Consider the following 22382-nt stretch of genomic DNA (forward strand, 5'->3'; position numbering starts at 1 on the left):
AGATCATGGTTAGGATAAATAGGATGATTGTCAAGGAATCCTGGCACGAAATACATAGTAAGACCATTTTGGCATTTTATCTTGCGTCCCACAAGATGTTTTAGGTCCCCAGCATAAGCATTAGAAGCTTTTGAATTTCGGCTTGAGACCTTGCCCTGTAAAAGAGAGTTAATTTTTCTTAACCACCCACATCTTCAGGGGTGGCTTAGAAGCAATGAGTCTAAGTGCAGCATCTGAGAACTTCGGCTTTGGAGCCCTAGCAAATAGCCTAGTAGGAGGTGAATAATACTCGTAAGAATAAGCAGAAAAGTTCTTGGTCTTATGAACATAGCGGTTTGACAAAACAAGCTCATATTCATAAGGCTGAGTATGGTTTCCCTGCAAAACATTGGCGTTAGGATGACTCTGGTGAGTCCTATGTCTGTATGAAGCCTTTGGACCAGGGTTTGTCTTCTTCCTAGGTGGTGTCATGATGACATTCATGGGAAGTTTCTCAAGACAACTTTTGGGCACCTAGATCTTCTTCAAAGGTGGTCTGTTCCTGCAATTATTACCAATATACCTGGCAAACACTTCACCATTCTGATTCTTAAACAGTTTATAGTTTGCATCAAAGGATTCATCAATGATAATCGGGTTAGCACAAGTGAAGCCAGATAAAGTAGATGGATCCACTGAAGGTCCCTTTGCAGCAACCCATGTGGTTTTGGGGTACTACTCAGGCTTCCAGTAAGAACCATCAACATTCATTTTCCTCTCGAAGCCAGCACCCTCTTTCCTAGGGTTTCGGTTCAGAATCTGTTTCTTGAGGACATCACATAGTGTCTGATGCCCTTTGAGACTTTTGTACATTCATGTTTCAAGCAATGTCTTCAACCTGGAATTCTCATCAGTAATAGTAGTGGTATCCTCAGAAGAGGGGTTAGTTTCCACATCAGCAATTGAAGACATAGCAATAGTAGCAGCAGTAGAACATTCAGCAACAGAGACAACATTATCACGCTCAAGACATTTTAAACATGGTGGCTCAAAGTCTTCCTGAGCGGTACCCATATGTTGAGCGCGAAATGACTCATTCTCCTTTTGAATATCTTCATGAGACGCTCTCAGGTTCTCAAGTTCTTGCTTCATTTGAAGATAATCATAGGAAAGCTTCTCATGAGTGGCTGAGAGTGTTTCATGACGACTTTCAAGTTCTTCGTACTTAACATGAAGATTTTTAATGTCTTCAATTAAGGACTGAGTTCGAGTCATTTCCGCGTCCAACATGTCATCGCTTTTGTCTAGCAACTTTTGAATGTGTTCCATAGCATTTTGTTGTTTTGTTGAAATTTTAGGAAGTGTTTTGTAGCTAGGTTTAGATTCACATTTAGAGTCATCTTCATTGGATGTTTGAAAGTAAGCATCACGTGAGTTTACCTTGGCACCTCGTGCCATGAAGCAGTAGGTAGGAGCAGAGTCATCCTCATCATCAGCTTCAGCGTTGGCGATGATGTCATTGTCTTCAGTGTTGAAGATGGACTTGGCGACATATGCTGAAGCTAGAGCCAGGCTTGCCATGCCTGAATTTGACTCCTCAGCCGACTCCACCTCCACCTCCTCAGAAGCAGACTCCTTCTCTGAATCCATTTCCTTGCCAACAAACGCACGAGCCTTGCCTGATGAGCTCTTCTTGTATGATGAAGGCTTCGATGAAGACTTTGAAGAAGACTTTGAGGATTTCTTCTTGTCATCAGAATCATATTCTTTGCTCTTCTTCTTCTTCTTATTGATCTCATTGTCCCACTGTGGACACTCAGAGATGTAGTGACCAGGTTTCTTGCATTTTTGGCATGTTCTCTTCTTGTAGTCACGAGAGGAAGCTTCGCCATTCCTTGAACTAGATCTTGAAGACTTTCTGAAGCATTTCTTCTTGGAGAACTTTTGGAACTTCTTCACGAGCATAGCTAGCTCCCTTCCAATGTCTTTAGGATCACCAGAACTGCAGTCGGATTCTTCTTCAGATGAGGAAACAACCTTTGCCTTCAAAGCACGAGTTCAACCATAGTTGGGACCATAGATATCTCTTTTCTCAGATAACTGGAACTCATATGTGTTCAGCCCCTCAAGTATGTGAGTCTTGAAGTCAGGACGTTCTTGAATCATCAGGGCCAGGGTGTCGAATGAGCTGTCAAGTGATCTCAGGTGCTTCTTGACGATTTCGTGCTTGGTGATCTTAGTGGCGCCAAGCGTGTGAAGCTCATTTGTGATATCAGTGAGGTTATCAAACGTGAGCTGGACATTCTCATTGTCGTTTATCTTGAAGCGGTTGAAGAGGTTGTGAAGAACATCAATCCTTGAGTCTCTCTGGGTTGAGACGCCTTCGTTGACCTTGGAGAGCCAGTCCGAGACTAGCTTTGCAGTTTCCAGAGCACTCAGACGGCCATACTGTCATTTGGTCAGATGACCACAGATGATGTTCTTGGCGGTCGAGTCCAGTTGAATGAACCTCTTGACATCAACAACGGTGACACCTTCACCGACCTTGGGAACACCATTCTTGACGACATACCAGAGGTCGACGTCAATGGCTTCAAGATGCATACGCATCTTATTATTCCAATAGGGGTAATCAGTGCCATCAAAGACAGGGCACACAGCGGAGACCTTGATTATCCCTGCAGTCGACACAGCTAAAACTCCAGGTGGTTAAACTGAATCACACAAAACAAGGAAGCACTTGCTCTGATACCAATTGAAAGTGCTAGTTGTCGACTAGAGGGGAGGTGAATAGGCGATTTTTATCAAAGTCTTCAAAACACGAGGGCTTTGAAGACAAACAGTAGAAATGAACCTATTGATATGCAGGGAAAGGTAGACTACACTAGACAGGCCATAGTCAAGTAAGCAATGAAGTGAAAGCACAAAGACTATCAGCAGCTAGGTAGTATGGATCATGATGGAAGATAGTATGAAGCCTAACAGTAAATAGTCTTCAAGTAGTGAAGACACTCAGATCATACAATCAGGCAATGACTTCATGAAGACAAACTGTATGCAAAGGGAAGGGAAGGATAGAACCAGTTGCCTGGTGAAGACAAGGATTTGTTAGACCAGTTCCAGTTGTTGTGACAACTGTACGTCTGGTTAGGGACACTGAGATTTAACTCAGAAGACCGCATCTTCACCTTATTCCCCTTGAGCTAAGGACACCCAGTCCTCGCCCAATCACTCTGGTAAGTCTTCAAGGTAGACTTTCAAACCTTCACAGACTTCATTCACCGGCGATCAACAATGACTCTTGGATGCTCAAAACGTGACGCCTAACCGGCTGGAGGATTCACAGTCCTCAAGTGTAACAAGTCTTCAGGTCACACAGACAGAAAGACTTCAGTTATGCCTAACACTCCTTGGCTCTGGGTGTTTAGGGCTTTGTCCTCTCAAGATCAGTCACTCTAACTTTGTTCACTTAGACCCCACTTATCAGTACGATGGTTCCTATGACTCAACAAGGAAGAAAAGGAAACTACAAGACAAATATGTCTTCGCACTCCATAGTCTTCATGTGAATGTCTTCTCATGTCATAGTCTTCACAGTGAATATCTTCACAGACCACCATTGTCTTCAATGTCTTCACACATTTTTAGGGGTCATCTCTGGTAGGTAAACCGAATCAATAAGGGACTACTACCTGTGTTATCATGCAATTCTCACAAACACATTAGTCCCACAACCAAGTTTGTCGTCAATACTCCAAAACCAACAAGGGGTGGCACTAGATGCACTTCCAGACACAAGTGCAGTCATGTGCAGTCTTTATTTTTAATAGTAAAATTAGTTGTCCAAGAATAAGCATTTAATCTGTCTTTATTCTTAACAGTCAAATTAGTTGTCCAAGAATAAGCATTTAATCTCTCACTAGAGGATGGTTAATAGTATAGCCAACTGATGGTTATATGATTTAGTCATATCATATATAGTCACCACTTATAGTCGCTCACACAACAAGGTTAGATATAAGGTTGGTTATAAAAGTACTACTTTTCTTCACTTTATCTTTATCTCTTTCTTCATATTTTTTCCAATTGCCTAGAGTACGCATATAGTTTTTTTTGAGAATCTAGTACGCATATAGCTAGGGTCTTGCATGAGAGTTCACTCCCACTAATATCTCCTCCTTCACGTAGGAAAAAGTGGCATGTAAGCGGGCTATAAGCACATTATTATACTTGCTCTTAGTAGAATCCAAAATCTTGAGGGTTTAAAATTTCAAAAGACTCTTTGCTGCTAGCAAATGATATGTTCTTCATAGAACATGTCGGTTACACAAAAGTACTTTACACACAATATGCAATTGCCAATGTCACTGTCATGTCATATGTACAATGCCAAAGAGTTCCATTGAGCAGAGTTCTATGTCTACCCCGAATCATACCTAGCTGGGGAGAAAACAACATGGGAATACTAGTTGCATATTTCCTAACATACACTAAGGGCTAGTCCTGGTTGGTCTCATCTTTTTTTTCAATGTTGTGAATGACAACTGAATTTTCTCGTAGTGATATGTTTTTCCCAAAAAATGGAAATGAAATGCATTCTCAACCTCCTAGTTTTCTTGAAATGGGACGAACCCTCGACCTCCCTGACAGGCCAACCACCTTCGTCTTAGTTTTGGTATTGGTTATTATTAGTCATGTTTACTGAAGTCCAAAGAATAGAAGGGGACAGGAGGAGTGCTCAGCTTTGAGCGGGCAAGGACGGACAGTCACATGATCTACAACATCACACATGCTCTGCTATCTTGATTTGTTCTCCCAACAAGTCAGCATGGTGTTCTAATGTAGGTAACGTACAATGAAGGCAATTTATTGCACTGTTGAATAAGGATTCTTGATTGACAGAAGGGCCTTCAAAAGGGGAATTGAACAGCATAAGAGAAACTTCAAAGGTGAAGAGATGAAAGTGCACCAGAACAACTACGTAGAGTATGACATGTGACACGGTCATGGCAACGCACAGGTGTTCAACTAAAGTAGCTAGGCACCGTTCATTATTGGCTTCTTCACAACGATGAAGCTATGTGTAGTTCTGAGGGGCCCCCCAGCCCTTGCATATTTACTGAAAGAATACATTTTTATAGTATTAAATCTCTTTGCCCCCCCCCTTCGATTCTCCTCAAGCTCCACCAGTGCTTCTTCATCTCCCATGCACAGCGTTTTGACACCTTAATATCCACCCTCCCATTGTTGAAGACATGCAAGTGAGCTTCCTTGCCTATGGCGAGGGATGGGTAAACTCTGGATAAAATGCATGTTTCCCATCTTTCTTCAAAGCTCTCAACAACAGATCTATCGATCTCAAAAAGAGTAAAAGAACGGACAAGCTTAATAGAAAATAATTTGTGAACTTCAATACTACCAAGTTCCAACAGGAAAATAATAACAAGATTCTTGGCCACAAAAATGATTAATCAGAATTACGAAAGAACAACAGGGACAATACATTTCTGTGATGGTTATGTTAGTCTATAAATGTTTAAACACATTAGTTTGTCAAAATTTCCAAAGGCATGTGTTGAAATAGTCTTTAACAAAAGGCAACTAGTTGAGTAGTATACCAGATTTTGGATTGATATCTTGCCATTTGTCATCTCAGTACCGATAAAACATGTGAAGGTCGACAGGTACAGGTTTATGATCATGATCAATTGCACTCCAGGAGTACTGCACTTACTGAAATAAACTTGTTTATGATCAAGAGTAGTGTATGATCATGACATGGATATGTTAATTGGACAGTAGTGTATGATCATGATCTGGATACAAACAAGGGCTAGGGGGCGTTGCCCCCCCCCCGAGCCCTTGCATATTTACTGAAAGAATACATTTTGAGAGGATTAATATGTCTTTGCCCCCCTTCGATTCTCCTCAAGCTCCACCAGTGCTTCTTCTTCTCCCATGCACTGAGTTTTGACACCTTAATATCCACCCTCCCATTGTCGAAGACATGCAAGTGAGCTTCCTTGCCTATGGCGACAAAACTCTCAACAACATATCTATCTATCTCAAAAAGAGTAAAAGAACACACAAGCTTAATAGAAAATAATTTGTGAACTTCAATACTAACAAGTTCCAACAAGAAAAGCATAAGAATATTCTTGGCCACAAAAATGATTAATCAGAATTAGGAAAGAACAACACGGACAATACATTTCTGTGATGATTATATGTTAGTCTTACGAATGTTTAAAAACATTAGTTTGTCTAAATTTACGAAGGCATGTGTTGAAATAATCTTTAACAAAAGGCAACTAGTTGAGTAGTATACCAAACTTCGGGTTGATATATTTCCATTTGCCATCTCAGTATCGACAAAACCTGTTAAGATCGGCAAGTACAGGTTTATGATCATGATCAATTGCACTCCATGAGTACTACACTTACTGAAATAAACTTGTTTATGATCGTGATATGGATATGTTAATTGGACATTAGTGTATGGTCATGATCATGATCTGGATACAAACTAGGGGGGCACTGCCCCCCCTAGACCTTGCATATTTACTGAAAGAATACATTTTTAGAGGATTAAATCTCTTTGCCCCCTCCTTCAATTCTCCCCAAGCTCCACAAAGTGTTTCTTCATCTCCCATGCACTGAGTTTTGACACCTTAATATCCACCCTCCCATTGTTGAAGACGTGTAAGTGAGCTTCCTTGCCTATGGCGAGGGATGGGTAAACTTTGGATAAAATGCATGTTTCCCCTCTTTCTCCAAAGCTCTCAATAACAGATCTATTGATCTCAAAAGGAGTAAAAGAACACACAAGCTTAATAGAAAACTATTTGTGAACTTCAATACTACCAAGTTCCAAAAAGAAAAGCATAACAAGATTCTCGGCCACAAAAATGATTAATCAGAATTAGGTAAGAACAACCGGGACAATGCATTTATGTGATGATTATGTTAGTCTTACAAATGTTTAAATACATTAGTTTCTCTAAATTTCCAAAGGCATGTGTTGAAATAGTCTTTAACAGAAAGGCAACTAGTTGAGTAGTATACCAGACTTCGGATTGATATCTTGCAATTTGCCATCTCAGTATTGACAAAACCCGTGAAGGTCGGCAAGTACAGGTTTATGATCATGATCAATTTCACTCCTGGAGTACTGCACTTACTGAAATAAACTTGTTTATGATCATGATATGGATATGTTAATTGGACAGTAGTGTATGATCATGATCATGATCTGGATACAAACAAGTTCATGGAGTTTGTGTTGTTTCATGATCATGATCTGGATACAAACAAGTTCATGAAATAAATGTACCCACATCTTGAAAATCTTCATCTCCTGCATCTTGAATCATCTCATCTTCCATCATCTCATCTTTTGCGGGTGGAGTATTGTTGAGGTATGGGAGAACCATGTTCTCCAGGCATGCTACTAGGCGAGAAGACGAGGCAGCTATCACTGGTGATCTGCTACTACATGTCAACCTAAGCAATGATTCGGAACCATCTGCTGCTGCGCTGGTGATCTACTGCCGCTGCTGGTGATCTTTTGCAGTTGTTGGTTATCTGATGCTGCGCAACTGTCGTTGGTGAACTGCCGCTGGATCTGGGCAGAGGGCCTGGGGGCAGAGAACCTGGGCGGAGGTGGGGAGCCGGAGGTAGAGGGTGGAAGTGAAGGGGGCGGAGGTAGGAGACGGTGGAGGTGGGGGACATTCAAATTAGCCAGGGGTAACCTGGTCTTTTGCCATTTTTTCACCTGGTCGGAAAAAGATCCCAGCGACCTACATTTCAGAATAGAGGAAGTAGGATAGTTCGTGGGAGAGTGTTTTTGCTAGCGAACGGAATTGCTGGATTTTGGCGTCCAACACGAACCACAAACCATCAGTTCGCTAGGACCATCTCCCATGGGGAATGTTCCCCGGATATTGACATCCAATGAATAAGCGAACCAAATACCAGGGGCGGAGGCAGGGGACCCTCCCCAACATCCTCTATTTCCATGTTTTTGATGTGAAAATAGATTTCGTTTCAAAAAAATGTGAACATAGACAATTGCTTGATGTTCCCCTCATAAGTCACAACATACAGTAGACATATTTTACTTTTTACAAAATGGTAGACAGCCGAAAACTCAAGTCATGCAGCGAAAAGGTGCAGCAATTAAAAAATTAGTAGTTCGGATCATGTATCTTTGCATTTCTTGTAAGATATGGGCTACATTATATACATTGAGTGTATGTATAGAATTTACCGATGCACTATCTATTGTCTCTGTTGGAATTCTGGCCTATCGGATAACATGCACAATCATTTATGTATCAAAACCCTTGTGAACGCTTGCAGAAGAAACTGAAAGCGACCAAGATCTGAACTCCGGAATGTTTTCGTTGCTTTCTCTAGTTCTGAAATTTGGGACATATTGCAGTGGAGGGCGTCAATATGGAACCTGAAAAATTGTAGCAGCAAAACAAATTTGCGACTGATGATGCATGTTAGTGCAAGCTCAGCGCTAGATTGGTTCGGTACTTGAAGAGTGTTGCCAAATCTTGGCGCACTCATAGAGGCTGGGATAGCAGGGCTGTTTTGACACTGGATCTTCTTCCAGTGGTGGGGGCACCCTACCATATATCATTTCGCATCTCATGTCTTCAAAGTCTGATATGTTGTGGGGCCAGTGAGTAAGGTAATCATCAGCCAAGGCTAACTTAACTTCAGTTGCAAAAGGCGGGAAACTCGGTCTAGAGAAAGCATGTATTTCAGAGAACAAATTTGTACTTCATTTCGTTCTGTTGGCCTGCATTAACTAAGCACTCAAGTGGACTTACTTGGATTCATGGTGAGGGGAAGGCCGAACTCGTCGGTGAAGAAGCTCTGTGTGGGGATCTTTCACATGTTGACTCACATCCCAACTCGCCCGCTGTTCTCCAAGTACCTGCATGAATTGCGATGACGTGACTGTGGCATCAAATCAAATCAAATCAAAGGTTTCCTCACATTTCCTGTATTTCATACTGTACCTGCATTTCTTTATGAGCAATCCACTCCTCTGCTTCACCCCGTCAACCTCTACCTCGATAACCTGCTTAATCAACAACACGCGTCGTGATGATAAACAATGCAATAATCACAAGTCATTACACGAAAATCTTGTGACGGGCCACATGTGCTATAACATTATTTTTACAAATTATAAAGTGAGTGCGATGATTGAGAAGCTAGAATGCATACTTGGTGGCAGCGGTGGAGCTTACTGTATTGCTCGGGAGGGAGTGCCCCAATGCATACTTTGTGGCATTGGCAAAGCTTAGTGTATTGCTGGGGGGGGGGGCTGTGCCCCCCTCCCCCCAAACTTTGGACAGTTGTTTGTAGAAATATTAAGTAGAGGGCCTAGCTGAAAGAAAAATTAGTATTTTGCCCCCTCAAACGCTCCTATTTTGTGCCCCCTCTAGGAATTCTGGTGTAGCTCCGCCACTGCTTAGCGGGACTGATGCACATGAGCAAGACGGGCTTCTTGTCATTCCGGCCTACCGCCCTAAAAACCCTGAAGAGCACCGTGGTTTTCTCTGTAGGAAATATACAGAAAACCCATTATACAATGGGGTAAATATAAAATGTTACATGGCTATATAAATAGTACTCTAACACCTCCGCCCCCTCAAACTCATGGTGGATTACTAGCACTGAGTTTAGAGAGATAGAAGCCATGGTGCGCTCTAGTGTGGTCCTTCATAAAGAAATCAGCCAACTATAACTTGGAAGGCACATACTAAAGAGCAATAAACTGATCCTACACACCAACGCACACATAAAAACCGTCAACACCAATATGCTTGGTGAGCTCATGCTTCACAGATCACAGGGTCACGCATAATGCTAATAGCACATGTACTGTCAGACAATAGCAAAGTAGGTGTAGTAACAGAAACACCAAAATCCTGAAGTAACCACCGTAACCAAATCATCTCTGCCGTCAAAAGAGTCGTAGCTCACAACTCAGCCTCTACACTCGAATGAGAAACAATAGTCTGTTTCTTTTTCTTCCGCACAATGAGAGAACCATCAAGAAAAACACATTAAGCAAAAAGTGAACGACAATCCAAGGGATCACTAACCCATGTAGCATCCGAATAGGACTGAAGTTGTAATGAACTGGAGTGAGGAAAGAACGGACAATGAGAAATCATGCCATGAAGATATCGGAGAACACGAAGGAGGTGACTAAAGTGAACCAAAGTCGGAGTAGAGACAAACTGACTCAAAATATGGATTGGATAAGAGATATCTGGACGAGTGAAGAAGAAGACAAGCGGGCGGCGTCACACACGAGCAGTTCAAGCGCCAAGCAGATCGAGCGGATCAAGGCGACCCAATGCGGGCGGAAGCAAGTGGATCGGGGCAGCAACGGCCAACTAAGAACGACAGGGCGGTTAGCGGCAATCGCGAGACTTGCTGATGTGCGTACAACAAATTTGCAGTAACAATCGGCTGGAGAGAGAGGAGGAGCGGTAGCCGACTCCTACCACACCACCCCGACATCCGCCTCGACCGCTGGCGGTACCGCCTCAGTCAAGCGGAACTGGAAGCCGCCTACAGGGAGTTCGACAAGGCGGTGGATGAGGTGTGGGGTAAGAGCGATAACGGGGAGGACATCGCCAGCTCCGCCCCGACCGCACCCCACTGCCAGGACCACGAAGTCGGCACATCCGCGGGGGCTGCCGCCAACAAGGAAGAGTAGTACATGGTAGGTCGCCGCCGCTCAGGTCCCAGGAAGGCCACCGTTGTTCCCCTCCCGTTGAAGCCAAGCTTGGTGGGCTGGACATTGTTGGCCGATTAGGTCTAAGATTAGTTTTTCAAAATGAGAATCACAAGTTGGCAAGCCTGAGAGAATTTTGCCATACTTTTTAAGTGTATGTGATGTGGGATTCTAGTGTGGCCTTCTTAAGATGTGGCTTGAACCAAACATACATCTAAGTTGATCAAATTTGCCTAACCTTAGATGTGGCAACCTTTGACAACCCAAACAACCCCGTGGTTGGCAAGAATGTTGATAAGAGAGGCACGGAGCAGGGTTTTCTGATAGGGCGAGTATTAACGTCCAATGAATAAACGAACCAAATACCAGGGGTGGAGGCAGGGGACCCTCCCCAACATCCTCTATTTCCATGTGTTTGAATGTGAAGATAGACAATTGCTTCATGCTCCCCTCACAAGTCACAACATACAGTAGACATATTTTACTCTTTACAAAATGATAGATAGCCGAAAACTCTAGTCATGCAGCGAAAAGGTGCAGCAATTACAAAATTAGTAGTTCGGATCATGTATCTTTGCATTTCCTGTAAGATATGGACTACATTATATACATTGAGTGTATATATAAAATTTACCAATGCACTATCTATTGTCCCTGTTGGAACTCTGGCCTATCGGATACCATGCACAATCATTTATGTATCAAAACCCTTGTGAGCGCTTGCAGAAGAAACTGAAAGCGACCAAGATCTGAACTCCGGAATGTTTTCGGTGCTTTCTCTAGTTCTGAATTTTGGGACATATTGCAGCGGAGGGCGTCGATATGGAACCTAAAAAATTGTAGCAGCACAACACATTTGTGACAGATGATGCATGTTAGTGCAAGTTCAGTGCTAGATTGGTTCAGTACTTGAAAAGTGTTGCCAGATCTGGGCGCACTCACAGAGGCTGGGATAGCAGGGTTGTTTTGACACTGGATCTTCTTCCAGTGGTGGGGGCACCTGACCATATATCATTTCGCAGCTCATGTCTTCAAAGTCTTGGGTCGACAGTGAGCAAGATAATCATCAGCCAGGGTTAACTGAATTTCAGATGGAAAAGGCAGTCTAGAGAAAGCATGTACAGTATTTGAGAGAACAAATTCGTGGTTCATTTCATTCTGTTGGCCTGCATCAAGTGGACTTACTTGGATTCATGGTGAGGGGAAGGCCGAACTCGTCGGTGAAGAAGCTCTGCGTGGGGATCTTGCACATGTTGACGCACATCCCAACGCACCCGCTGTTCTCCAAGTACCTGCATGAATTCCCATGACGTGACTGTGACATCAAATCAAATCAAAGGTTTCCTCGCATTTCCTAGACTGCATTTCTTTCATACCTGCATTTCTTTATGAGCACTCCACTCCTCTGCTTCACCCCGTCAACCTCTACCTCGATAACCTGATTAATCAATCACACGCGGCGTGATGATAAGCCTGAAAATTGACGCGAGGCGGTGTGGGGTGTTCGGTCTCTTACCTCTGACGGGCCGACGAGCCAGTGGAAGAAGGGGACGGTGAGGGCGGCGTTGAACTCGCAGGCCCAGCGCGTGGGCGGGAAGAGCTTCTTGAACTGCTCGGGGGCGCCGGGAGGGAGCATGGAGAGGAGCACCTCGCGGACGGCCTCCTGCTGCTGCGCGCGCGACCGCCCCACCATCACCCGCCGCGACACGTCCACGAAGCTCTCGTAGTCCCACTCCCACACCGCCTTCTTCTCCTCCTCGCCGCCCGGGCCCGGCTTCTTCTTCCTTCCCGCGAACTTCTCCATCTTGCGCGCGAACAGCCCCATGAACGCGCGCTCCAGCGGCCCGTCCCTGTACTCGGTCTTCTCCCCCATCGGCGCCGGCGCGGACGCCGCGCACCGCACCACCGCCCGCCGCCTCGGCGCCCTCCTGGCCGATGGCGCCGCCACCGGAGAGGCGACCGTGGCGTAGCAGAGCTCCACGGGCATCAAAGCCATTTGCTGGCTTTGATCTTGCGGACGCGCTGGTGGCGCTAACTGGTGTCCACCTGTGTCCGGCCGGCTCTCACGCTCACGATTAAGCTAGCGGTGGTGGTGCTTGCCTTGCCCTGAGGCGCGCCTTGTTGGCACGCGCCCACCGCGGTCGTTTCGAGGCTGCCGGGATGACACGTACGGGTACGGCCGGACAGGGTTCTCATGGACCAGTGGTCGTCGTCGCCGTCGTTGCGGCTGGTTCACCGGCCGTGGGGGCGGGAAGCACGACGACCACAATAAATGTGGTCTGGATATGGTACGCAGAGAGGGGAAATCTACCTATGCCATCCACGGGTGCGCGCGATCTTTCGCTCACTTTTGGACCATGCGTGGGCATGTCTTCAACTAGGCCTAACGATCGAGGCTATAAGGGCCCGATAGCCTCTGCGTCGAACTAGGCCAAACCTGGCCACATGGGCTGGCCCCGCCTGGCTGTAAAAGGGCCTGGCAGAGCATGGCCCAGGGAGATCCAATTTAGCACGGGTGTCGGAAAATAGAGCAAGCAAACACGAAGCCCCTATGAATCAACCTGTGGTTGAGATGATTAGGTGGACAGTGGTATCCTCAACCCACCAGGGTCGCATTATTCCTGGATTTATTTCAGGATTTCCGGCGATGCGCTTTCAGTGGGAGGAGACGTTTCCGTCGACGACGAGGTATCTACGGTGACTTCGTAAATCTCAAGATGATGTGTCGGCTCAGTCTTTCGGAGGTGCTCATAGGGATAGAGTGTGTGTGTGTGTACGTTCATAGGGATGAGTGTATGCGCGTGTATATGAGCGCTTGTGTCTGTATTGATGCTCAAAAAAAAACACGAAGCCCCTTCGCATATGGTCCGGCCTATATTCAGGTAACCGTCTTTCTTTTTCTATGTGTTTTCTTTCTTTTGGTTTTCTCGCTTATTTTCCATTTTTAATTTCGTTTTTTTTTAATTTGAGAATAATTTCTGAAATTCACGGACATATTTTGAATTTGTGCACCATTTCTAAATTTTTGGCTCAATTGTTTCAATCTGTGAACATTTTCTGATCCAGTGACTATTTTTTGAATTTCGGGAACAATATTTCAGATTCCCGAACATATTTTGGATTCGAAAACAGTTTTCAATCAGTGTACAATTTATTAACTTTGGTATTTGTGTTGAAATCTGTCAATACCTTTTGAATTCATGAACATTTTTTGAATTCACAAACATTTCTAGAAATTTGTGAACAACTTTTAAATTCATGGACTTTTTCTGAATCCATTAACATTTTTTAAACACATGTCTAAATTTTTCATACGTATCCTATATATCAAAAACCTTTTTGTTGTACCCATTTTTTGAATACATAATTAATTGAACCCTCCTCTGCCCCTCCTCCTCCTCCTCCCAACCCTCGTCTGCCCCTCCTCCTCCCAACCCTAGCCGCTCCTCCTCCTCTTCCCTTCCTCGCTGTCGCCTGAGGCAGTCGCCGAGCAAGTCTGGGGCTCCAAGGATGGTGGCTGCGGGGCCTCGGTTGCCCTACTTCTGCGTGGGGAACCCCGAATCTGGAGCGGCGGCTCCATTGGCAAGGCACGGGCGGCTAGCAGCCATGCGGGCGGTGGATCTGGTGTCTCGGCTGCACGGGCGGCGGGATCCGGTGGTCGTTGGCGGCCGGCGGCGGCTTCTGCGGCGGACGGTGCGCGCGATCTGGCGCCTCCCCTCCTCCCCTGTTCGGCGTGCGGGCCAACCTGGTCGGGCCGCGCTTCCTCTTGGTTGTCGGTTCTGTACAAGAGGCGTTGCTGGTGGCAGGGATCTAGTTCGGGCGAAATCCCTGGCCGGCCATGACCGGCCGCGCCGGCGGCGACGCCTCAGGGCGTCGTTCCCCTCCTTGGAGGCGTCGGCATGGACTCCCCTTGGTCTCCCGAGCGAAAGCCCTAACTTTGTTGGGCGGCGGCGCTCACGGCGTCGTTCCCTTCTTGAAGGCGCCGCTTTGGGAACCTTGGGGTTGGGTGACGCTTGTGGGTGGTGGGCGACGGTGGTGGTGCGGCCTTATGCTAGCATGGATTTACGCCCGTTGCTTGGAGATGGACTCGCGTAGGCGGAGGTTGTCGTCTGGGGTCGTGGTGGCGTCAATGGCGGAGGACCTGCCAAGACTCGCGTAGGTGGAGGTCGTCGTTTGTTGTCGTGATGGCGTCGATGGCGGAGGACCTGCCAAGGTTGTCACCTCAATCTGCTCTAAAGCTGGACCAGTGGAAGATGGCGGCGACGACACATGTGAGTGTGTCGGACCGTTTTGAGCCCCGGACCCGACAGATGGCTCGGGCGGGGCCTCCGGCTTTAGATGTTAGGTTTAGATGAGAGGTCAGGGCATGTGGCCCAGCTTGCACCCCTTCATCATTTGGATAGGAGTAGCGGCGGATGTTGCCAAGATGGCGGATTCAGGCATATTGTTATTCTACTTTGCAAGGTCCTCAAGATTAATCAATAAAATGGCTGCATGCATCTTCCAGATACAGAGGCCGGGGGTCATCCTCCTTTTCTAAAGAAATAAAAAATACATGATTAATTTTTGTATGCAAAATATATGTTTAAATGTCTATTTTTTCATACACATTGTACATTATCATATACATCTAAGACATATTTTATAAATATTTAACATATTGACATACATGATTGGACAGTTTTTTGAAGTACTTGTGTTGAACATTTTATCTAATACTACGTCTGTCCGAGATTATAAGACATTTAGCGTACCAAAACATCTTACAATTTGAAACATATGAAGTACTTGTTTTTTTTGCAAATACACGTCGAAGCTTTTTTTAACGATGCGGACATTCTTTTTACATTGGATAAACATTTTTCAATGCTAGAAACATTTTCCTTTAAACACATAAACATTGTTCTAAATGTAATGTAATTAGTTTATGGACCGAAATATATTTTTAATTACATGTACTTTTTTTGAACGATGGGGAAAAGTTGTGCTCACGCCGAAGTTCATGGCACCCATAATGAATAGTAAAATCATAACAAATAGTAAAAACTAAAACAGATCATGAACTTTGTGATTTTGATTATGACAAAATGTTTTAGTTACTTGCAAAATTGGTTGCCCACTAACATCAAATGAACCTCATATAAACAAAATACAAAACTCTGCTCAAAAGTGCACACAAGTTTGAACACAAATTTTGTTATCTTCTGTATAGAGTTCCTTAGATGTCATTTGGCCTCCAAAATTTTCAACCACATAAAATGTTTGGTTATAATTGAAGCCACAAAGGTTCAGATTGTTTTTTCCTTTTTTTTTGATTTTACTGTTCATCACGGGTACAATGTACTTGGGTGTAGAAAATCCATGACAAAGGTTCAGATTTTTTGATTTTACTGCCCCGGCCAGACGCCGCCACCGAGCCGTGCTTGCATGGTATCTTGAGGAAGCAACGAAGCACCCTTTTTACTTGGCTTGGGAGGATTTGGCCGAGGGGACAACTCCGTTGTGGGCGGTACGAGGGGAAAATTATAGGGGGAAAATGGAAGCGAAAGGACGATAAACCTCTACCTCCATTGTGGTTCATTTTTCTGTTACTAACTCAAGTGAACACAGTCGATGTTCAGCGGGCCAAATAAAAAAACGATCCCATCGAGTCAATGTAAAATAAAGTCTACTCCACCAGCCAAACTGGACAGATGAGATCATTTTTTGTGAGTATATGACAACTAACATCGCTGGAGTGGGGGAGGGGCTGGGCGCGGGGGTATTCAGCACACAGAAACTTAAAGTGAATGTCAAGATCAAAATTTTGTGACAAATGATATGAAATATTTGTTTCTAGGTCCTCTAAAAGCATATACAATCAAACTTCACAAATTCGGGCCCCTATACTCTGCTGATAGTGAACGGTCACCCCTCATTTCTCCGCGCCCACAGTCGTCCCATAATATTTGTCCCCCTCCCCACCAATCCATACTAGCCACGCAACATGATATAAAGTAGGTAGATCAACATAGCAACATTCAGATAGCGCAAACATAGCATCATTCAGACATCACAAACATAGCAACATTCGGGCATCACAAACATAACAAAAACCATATATATTTGGCATAACGGTTTTCACATTCGGACCCAAAAGTTCATCACAGGACACCTCGATACATAGATAAACCAGAGAATAGATAAATAATAGCTAGCTAAATGAAGAGAGGCGCCAGACATCACCATTTCCTTGTCGTTTCCCTCCTGTTGTGGTTACCTAATCGACGGTAGTAGTCCTCCGCGTAAGAGTTGACAGTCGGAGGGGCGTCGTCAGTGCGGTGTTGCTGTTGAAGGACGACGAGATGAAGCCCACGAGACGATGGATGGCGTGGGCCTGCTCCTTCACGAGCTAGGCCGATTTAGCATGGCCTACTGCCCTCTCCGCTGTGAGTTGTTGTGACTCCTCGATGTCGAGCCAAAGCGCCTTCACGTTCTTGCGGCGGAGGTGTCCCGCGTCTGTCTCCGCCGTGGTCAGCAGTCGTGGAGGATCGCACGCAGGAGCTGCTCCTCCGGGATGACTAGCGCAGGCGCTGACATGCGGGTCCTGTGGGAGGAACTTGCCTCTGCCGTCGCCGCCATCTACCTCGCACGCTACGTCTTGTGGTGTCTGGCGCACACCTCCAATTTGGGCATCCTCTGCCGCGGGAGTTGAGCAGGCGCGGGCACGAGCACACAGCGCCTACCGGGAAGAGCAAGGGCCGAAGGTGTGGGAGAAGGGCGCGCCCGATGGATCTGCACCAACGTGGCATGGCATGACAACTCCGTCGTTCGCATTGCGCCGTCGGGCGACAAGGGCGATCGGAGCTCAAGCTCCCTCCCCTGTCCACTCACACCCGCGCAAGTGCGACGCGGAAGACAAGGTCCTTACCGTGCTCGTCGCGCAGCAGGGCGTCCCAATCAACCTTGATGCCGCATCCGTCGCTAGATGCGCTCCCGTTACTTGACTTGGGGAGAGGAAGGGACAAGACGAAGAGGTGAGGGGAAGGGAGGAGACATGCAGTAGAGAGTTCGAGAGTGTTGATCATGGTCTAAGGTTTGTCCAAGGTAGGGTATATGTTGGGACGGGGTGGGCCAGCTTGGGCCCGTCTGACGTGGCGTATGTGTCTAGGCCGCCCCATCCCACGCCAGATATGGGCTAAATATGGTGGGTGTCGGTCAACCAAAACATATAGATCTGGTTAGGGGTACGATTGAGCCGTGTTCTCGTGCCAAATCACTGACCGGGCGTCCGCTCGGACATTCCAGGCGTCCTAATGGACCTCACTAGCGGATCCATCACCGGATGCTCTAAGAAATACAAGCCCAAAAAATACATATGGCTTAGCCAGACAAAAAAGGAGTTTGCACACAAACAATTTAAATACATTTGTTACATTAGTTGCATGATCTACTCTACTCATATAGCACATACTCCCTCCGATCAGAAAAAAAGTGTCTCAGTTTTAAAGAGGGAGTAATTTATTTGCGCATATATTTAGAACTGACATAATAATCTAACAATACGAACACGAACCAAAGAATATGCATACATTGTAACGACGTTTTTGTTTTGTTTTGAGAATTTGTAACAACGTGGTTTATCGATGGAAGAACAACTAAATTGCATGCACCCACGTACTATGTTTGCACAGCCAGGCTGCTACATCTCCACGACCACGGCTGACAACGGCGCCGTCTTCGCACCGGCGTCTTGCACGCGCGGCTCGGCCGAAAGGGTGAGCGCGAGGCAGACGACGACCGGGGTGCACGCCAGCACGAGGCCGACGGGCACCATCCACAGCCGGCTGTTGGACGGGTGGAACGCCACGGACCACCACGCAAGCAGCGACGCGCCGGTCACCGCGGCGGCCACCATGCACGTGTCCACGGCGACCGAGGCCGCCTCGCGGGACACCGCCAGCCGCTGCTCCTCCCCGTGGAAGAGGTGGCAATCCATGGCCGCTGGCGTCCTTGATCCGGGGTGGTGTTGCATCTTCATGGTAATCCTGCTAGATAGCTCTGGTGGTTTAATTGTCAAAGCTCTGCCGGGCTTACAAAATTTTGGGTGGCTTATTCCGTTGTGTTTCGTGCTGATGGTTAAGTTTGCTTGTTCACCGTTGGCGAAGGGATGATGCACATGTTATTTTAGTGTTTGCAGGGCTGCGTTGAGTAATGGGCAAATCAAGTGTTAGATAGATACTCCTCATGAAAGTAAAAATAAAAGGGACGTGCTACGCATCTGCCGGCTGATCAGTCGAGTCACGAGCCATCAGATTTGCCGCTCCAAGCAAGCCTAGTACGCCTTCAACACTGCAAGACAAGTCTTGTTGCATAATTATTTCTACAACACATATGTCTTGTTGCAGAATTATTTCTGCAACATAAGTCTTGTTGTAGATTTTTTTAATAACTGTTTTGTTTAAAAAAAAATTGCAAGAGGTTTTGTTGCAAATTTCCGCAATAGAGGTTTTGTTGCAAAACATAGGCCCGTCATAGACCATTGCAACACCGTATATGTTTCAGAAACATTAGTTCATGTTGTAGAAGTGCGTTCGACGAAGGACGGTATTTGGGCCGTCACTTGGACGTGTGTGATACAGGGAGGTGGCGGACACGGTGGCTGCTATCCGTCGGGCGATGGTAAGCTAACCATTCCCTTCCGTGTCACCGTTGCTAGGCGACTGGGAGGGTTCTGCCAGATCCTTGTCGTCGTCAACCCTCCTCCCTCGTTGCTGCCAGGGGCGCGGCTGGGCGAAACCCGACCGGCATCGGCAGGGTGTTGGCGTCCTATCGCGGATGGGAGGTGGTGCAAGACGGCTTCCCCGGGTTAGGGCACGGTGCGGTGGTACTCTGGTGTGCCGGCATCACTTGAGTGCGGTAGCGGCGTGCAGGAGAGGTTGCAGTGCAACGAGCAGCGAGGGTGGCGCGGGGCCAGATCTGGTCGGCAGGCGGCGCTGGCTGCGACGGCAGGGGCCAGAGACTGCTGCCCCGCCTCCTCAGGGTGGTGGTTGATGGCGGCGGTGGTTCCTTGGCTCGTGCTTGGTCCTTGTGTGGTGCCAATGTGGGTTGGGCACGTGTGCTCGCTACAGTGGCGCGGCCTCCGTCGGACTACACGCGGCGCAAGATGGACGTGGCGCCCTCCCTTCGCCTGCGTCAGAGCGGGCGGCGTTTGGGTGCCGGTGGTGTTGGCTGGACGTGCGGCCACAGTGGCTTTGATCTAGGGTTTGTGCTTGGATGGGCCAGATCTGGGCCCGAGGCGGATCGGGGCTGTTGCCCCGAGTAGGTGAGGGTGGGCTCGGTGTGGTTTGTGCTCGTGGGCGCTTTGTCATGACACTAATACATCGTCGGGCTGATAGGCGTTGATGGCCAAGGACTTGTGTCGTGGGAGCTCGTCTCGGCCAACCAGAGGGCTTTCGCTAGGCCCTAATCAGCGGCGGCCATCGGCAGTCTCGGGGTCGTGTTCCCCTCGGTCCACCGGGGCTGGATGGGGATGCAGGCATCGACGCCTCCTACTGTGGAGGTGTGGACCGAGACCGAAGGGCTAATGTCAGGCTAGAAGTGGAAGATGTGCCCTCTATTACTCCCATCGGAGTTAGGTTGTTGTCATGTGGATGGTTGGCAGTGTCTCGGACATGGATGTCAGCGCGGTGGCCCCGGATGGCAGTCCGCATGGTTGGCTCTACGGCAAGAACCATGGTGGCAATGACGGCTATGCCTCTTGGTTGTGTGGGCGGTGAGGGGTGCAGTGGCGGGTGGCTCGGGCTCTCTCTCTGTCCTTAATAGTAGTGACACCCAGATCCGGATCTGAAGGCTGGGTCACGACTCGGTAGTCCTAGGTGCCTTGCGATGGCATGGGTGAGCCATCGAGAAAAAGCTCCACACTTTGGCACCGACAGCAGTGGCGCCCATGGCTGCCGCTCTCCTCTCGAGGAAGTCGTTGTGGTTCTCCTCTCTATGCCAGGATTCCGTCTGAAGATCCTTATCCATCTCGGACCCTTCTGAGGGCATTGTCGTGGAGCTTAGATGTCTTTGGGGCGTGTCGTGGCGTTGTATTCTAGGCTAACTATGTTATCTCTCGGTAGCGTAGACGCGTGTGATTATGTTATCCAGTTATCTTGGGATTTTTTTTGTAAGAGGGCTTCCTCACTGACGTGTATCGTTCGGCCGTGTATTAGATTTGTGTATTACCTATAAAGCAGGGGAGAGAGCCAATTTTGAGTTATACTCACTCCTTCGTGATTCATTGGAGTTATTAGGTCATGAGATTAGTTCAATACTAGAAATATGATAACCGAAGTCAACAGAAAAAACAAATGTTACAAACGTCAAATGTGAATACATTTATGCAGGCTGAAATAGAAGTATGACAAACGGTTAGAATAGCATTCAGCCGTCGTATGAATATATTTTTTTTTCCACTAATATCATGGTTATTTAGAAGATACGTTTGAATTTAACTGTAATTTTTCATATATATATATATATATATTGCCCTAAAAATGCACATGTTCCAAAATCAAGTTGTTTGCCCAACTATACGATAAAATATCTTTTGGGTTTTTATCTGGAGTGGCGACGACAGCGAGACCGCTTGTGCGGGCCAGTCTTTTGTCAAGTGGAAGGCGGTTTGCCGCCCCAAGTCTCTTGAAAGGGCTTGGCATATTGCAGATTAGGATCACTCCGACCGTGCACTTAGCTTAGACTGTGTTGGCCATGGCTATGGTGGATTGACCGGGTTCGCTTGTGGGATGGTTCCCGGTTCCCATGCCGATCATGGGATATGGCCCTTTTTAGGGCCTCGGTGAAGATCTTCCTAGGCGATTGTAAGAAGGCTTCCTTCTGGAAGGACAATTGAAGTGGGGTTGGTGCGCTCAGTATTTGTTGTCCGCAACTATTTGCCATCACGAAGCGTAAGAATGTGATGATGCACAAGGAGATTCTCAACAACAATGGAATTCACTCTATCGCATGTTCGCGCATGCTAGACCTTCTTCCAAAGTTCATTTACTTGGCGACCATTATCTCCCCATTTCTCCTGGACCTGCTTCGGTCAAACTTCATTTCCTGGATTCAGGTTACAAGTGGAGAATACATTACGAGCTCCGCCTACTTTGCCCAGTTCATTGGGTCTCACTGCAAATTCCTGAGGGCAAAGATTTGGCGTGCCCACACACAGCCAAAATGCAGGTTGTTCCCCTAGTTGGTTCTCTGTAACAGGACCCTCACCGCCGATAGACTGGCCTTGAAGGGCTTGCAACATGACCCTATATGACATCTCTGCTTGAGTTTAACCGAAATGGTCACCCATCTATGCAAGTACTTCCTTTTCACCTCCATGGTCCGTCGGTCCCTGGTGCTCTCATGGATGGACGTCCACCCAAATCTGGGTCTAGTGGCTACTTACCCCTCTATTGATGCCTGGTGGGAGGATATCCTAAAGGGCTCCAACAAAGACACTAGGAGGCGTCATAGAGTCCACATCATCTACATTGCATGGAATGTTTGGAAAAGAGGAAGAGCCACATCTTTAATGGCATGCGAATGACATACATCGAGGTGGCGCACCTCAGCATGGAGGACGACATGCAGCGGGACTTAGCATTAATTTAGA

The 22382-nt window shown here is 46.7% G+C and overlaps 1 protein-coding gene across 1 annotated transcript; it reads right to left on the reverse strand.

Annotated features, from left to right (window-relative positions):
• Nucleotides 1-11229: 11229 nt before the first annotated feature.
• Nucleotides 11230-12980, reverse strand: LOC125521389 (beta-carotene isomerase D27, chloroplastic). The gene is made up of 5 exons (XM_048686448.1): nt 12267-12980; nt 12127-12188; nt 11936-12042; nt 11693-11788; nt 11230-11579 (listed from the first exon to the last, which is right to left on the reverse strand). The coding sequence occupies exons 1-5, from the start codon at nt 12744-12746 to the stop codon at nt 11530-11532; spliced, it is 795 nt and encodes a 264-aa protein (XP_048542405.1). The 5' UTR covers nt 12747-12980; the 3' UTR covers nt 11230-11529.
• Nucleotides 12981-22382: the final 9402 nt, after the last annotated feature.

Source organism: Triticum urartu, chromosome 7, assembly GCF_003073215.2.
Source record: "Triticum urartu cultivar G1812 chromosome 7, Tu2.1, whole genome shotgun sequence".
NCBI lineage: Eukaryota > Viridiplantae > Streptophyta > Magnoliopsida > Poales > Poaceae > Triticum > Triticum urartu.

Excerpts from the sequence above, each read along its gene's own strand:
- LOC125521389 (XM_048686448.1), bottom strand. The coding sequence starts at position 12,746 with ATGGCTTTGATGCCCGTGGAGCTCTGCTACGCCACGGTCGCCTCTCCG. Across the intron at positions 12,189-12,266 it reads GGCTCGTCGGCCCGTCAGAG|GTTATCGAGGTAGAGGTTGA; the intron begins GTAAGAGACCGA and ends TTGATTAATCAG. Across the intron at positions 12,043-12,126 it reads GTGCTCATAAAGAAATGCAG|GTACTTGGAGAACAGCGGGT; the intron begins GTATGAAAGAAA and ends GAATTCATGCAG.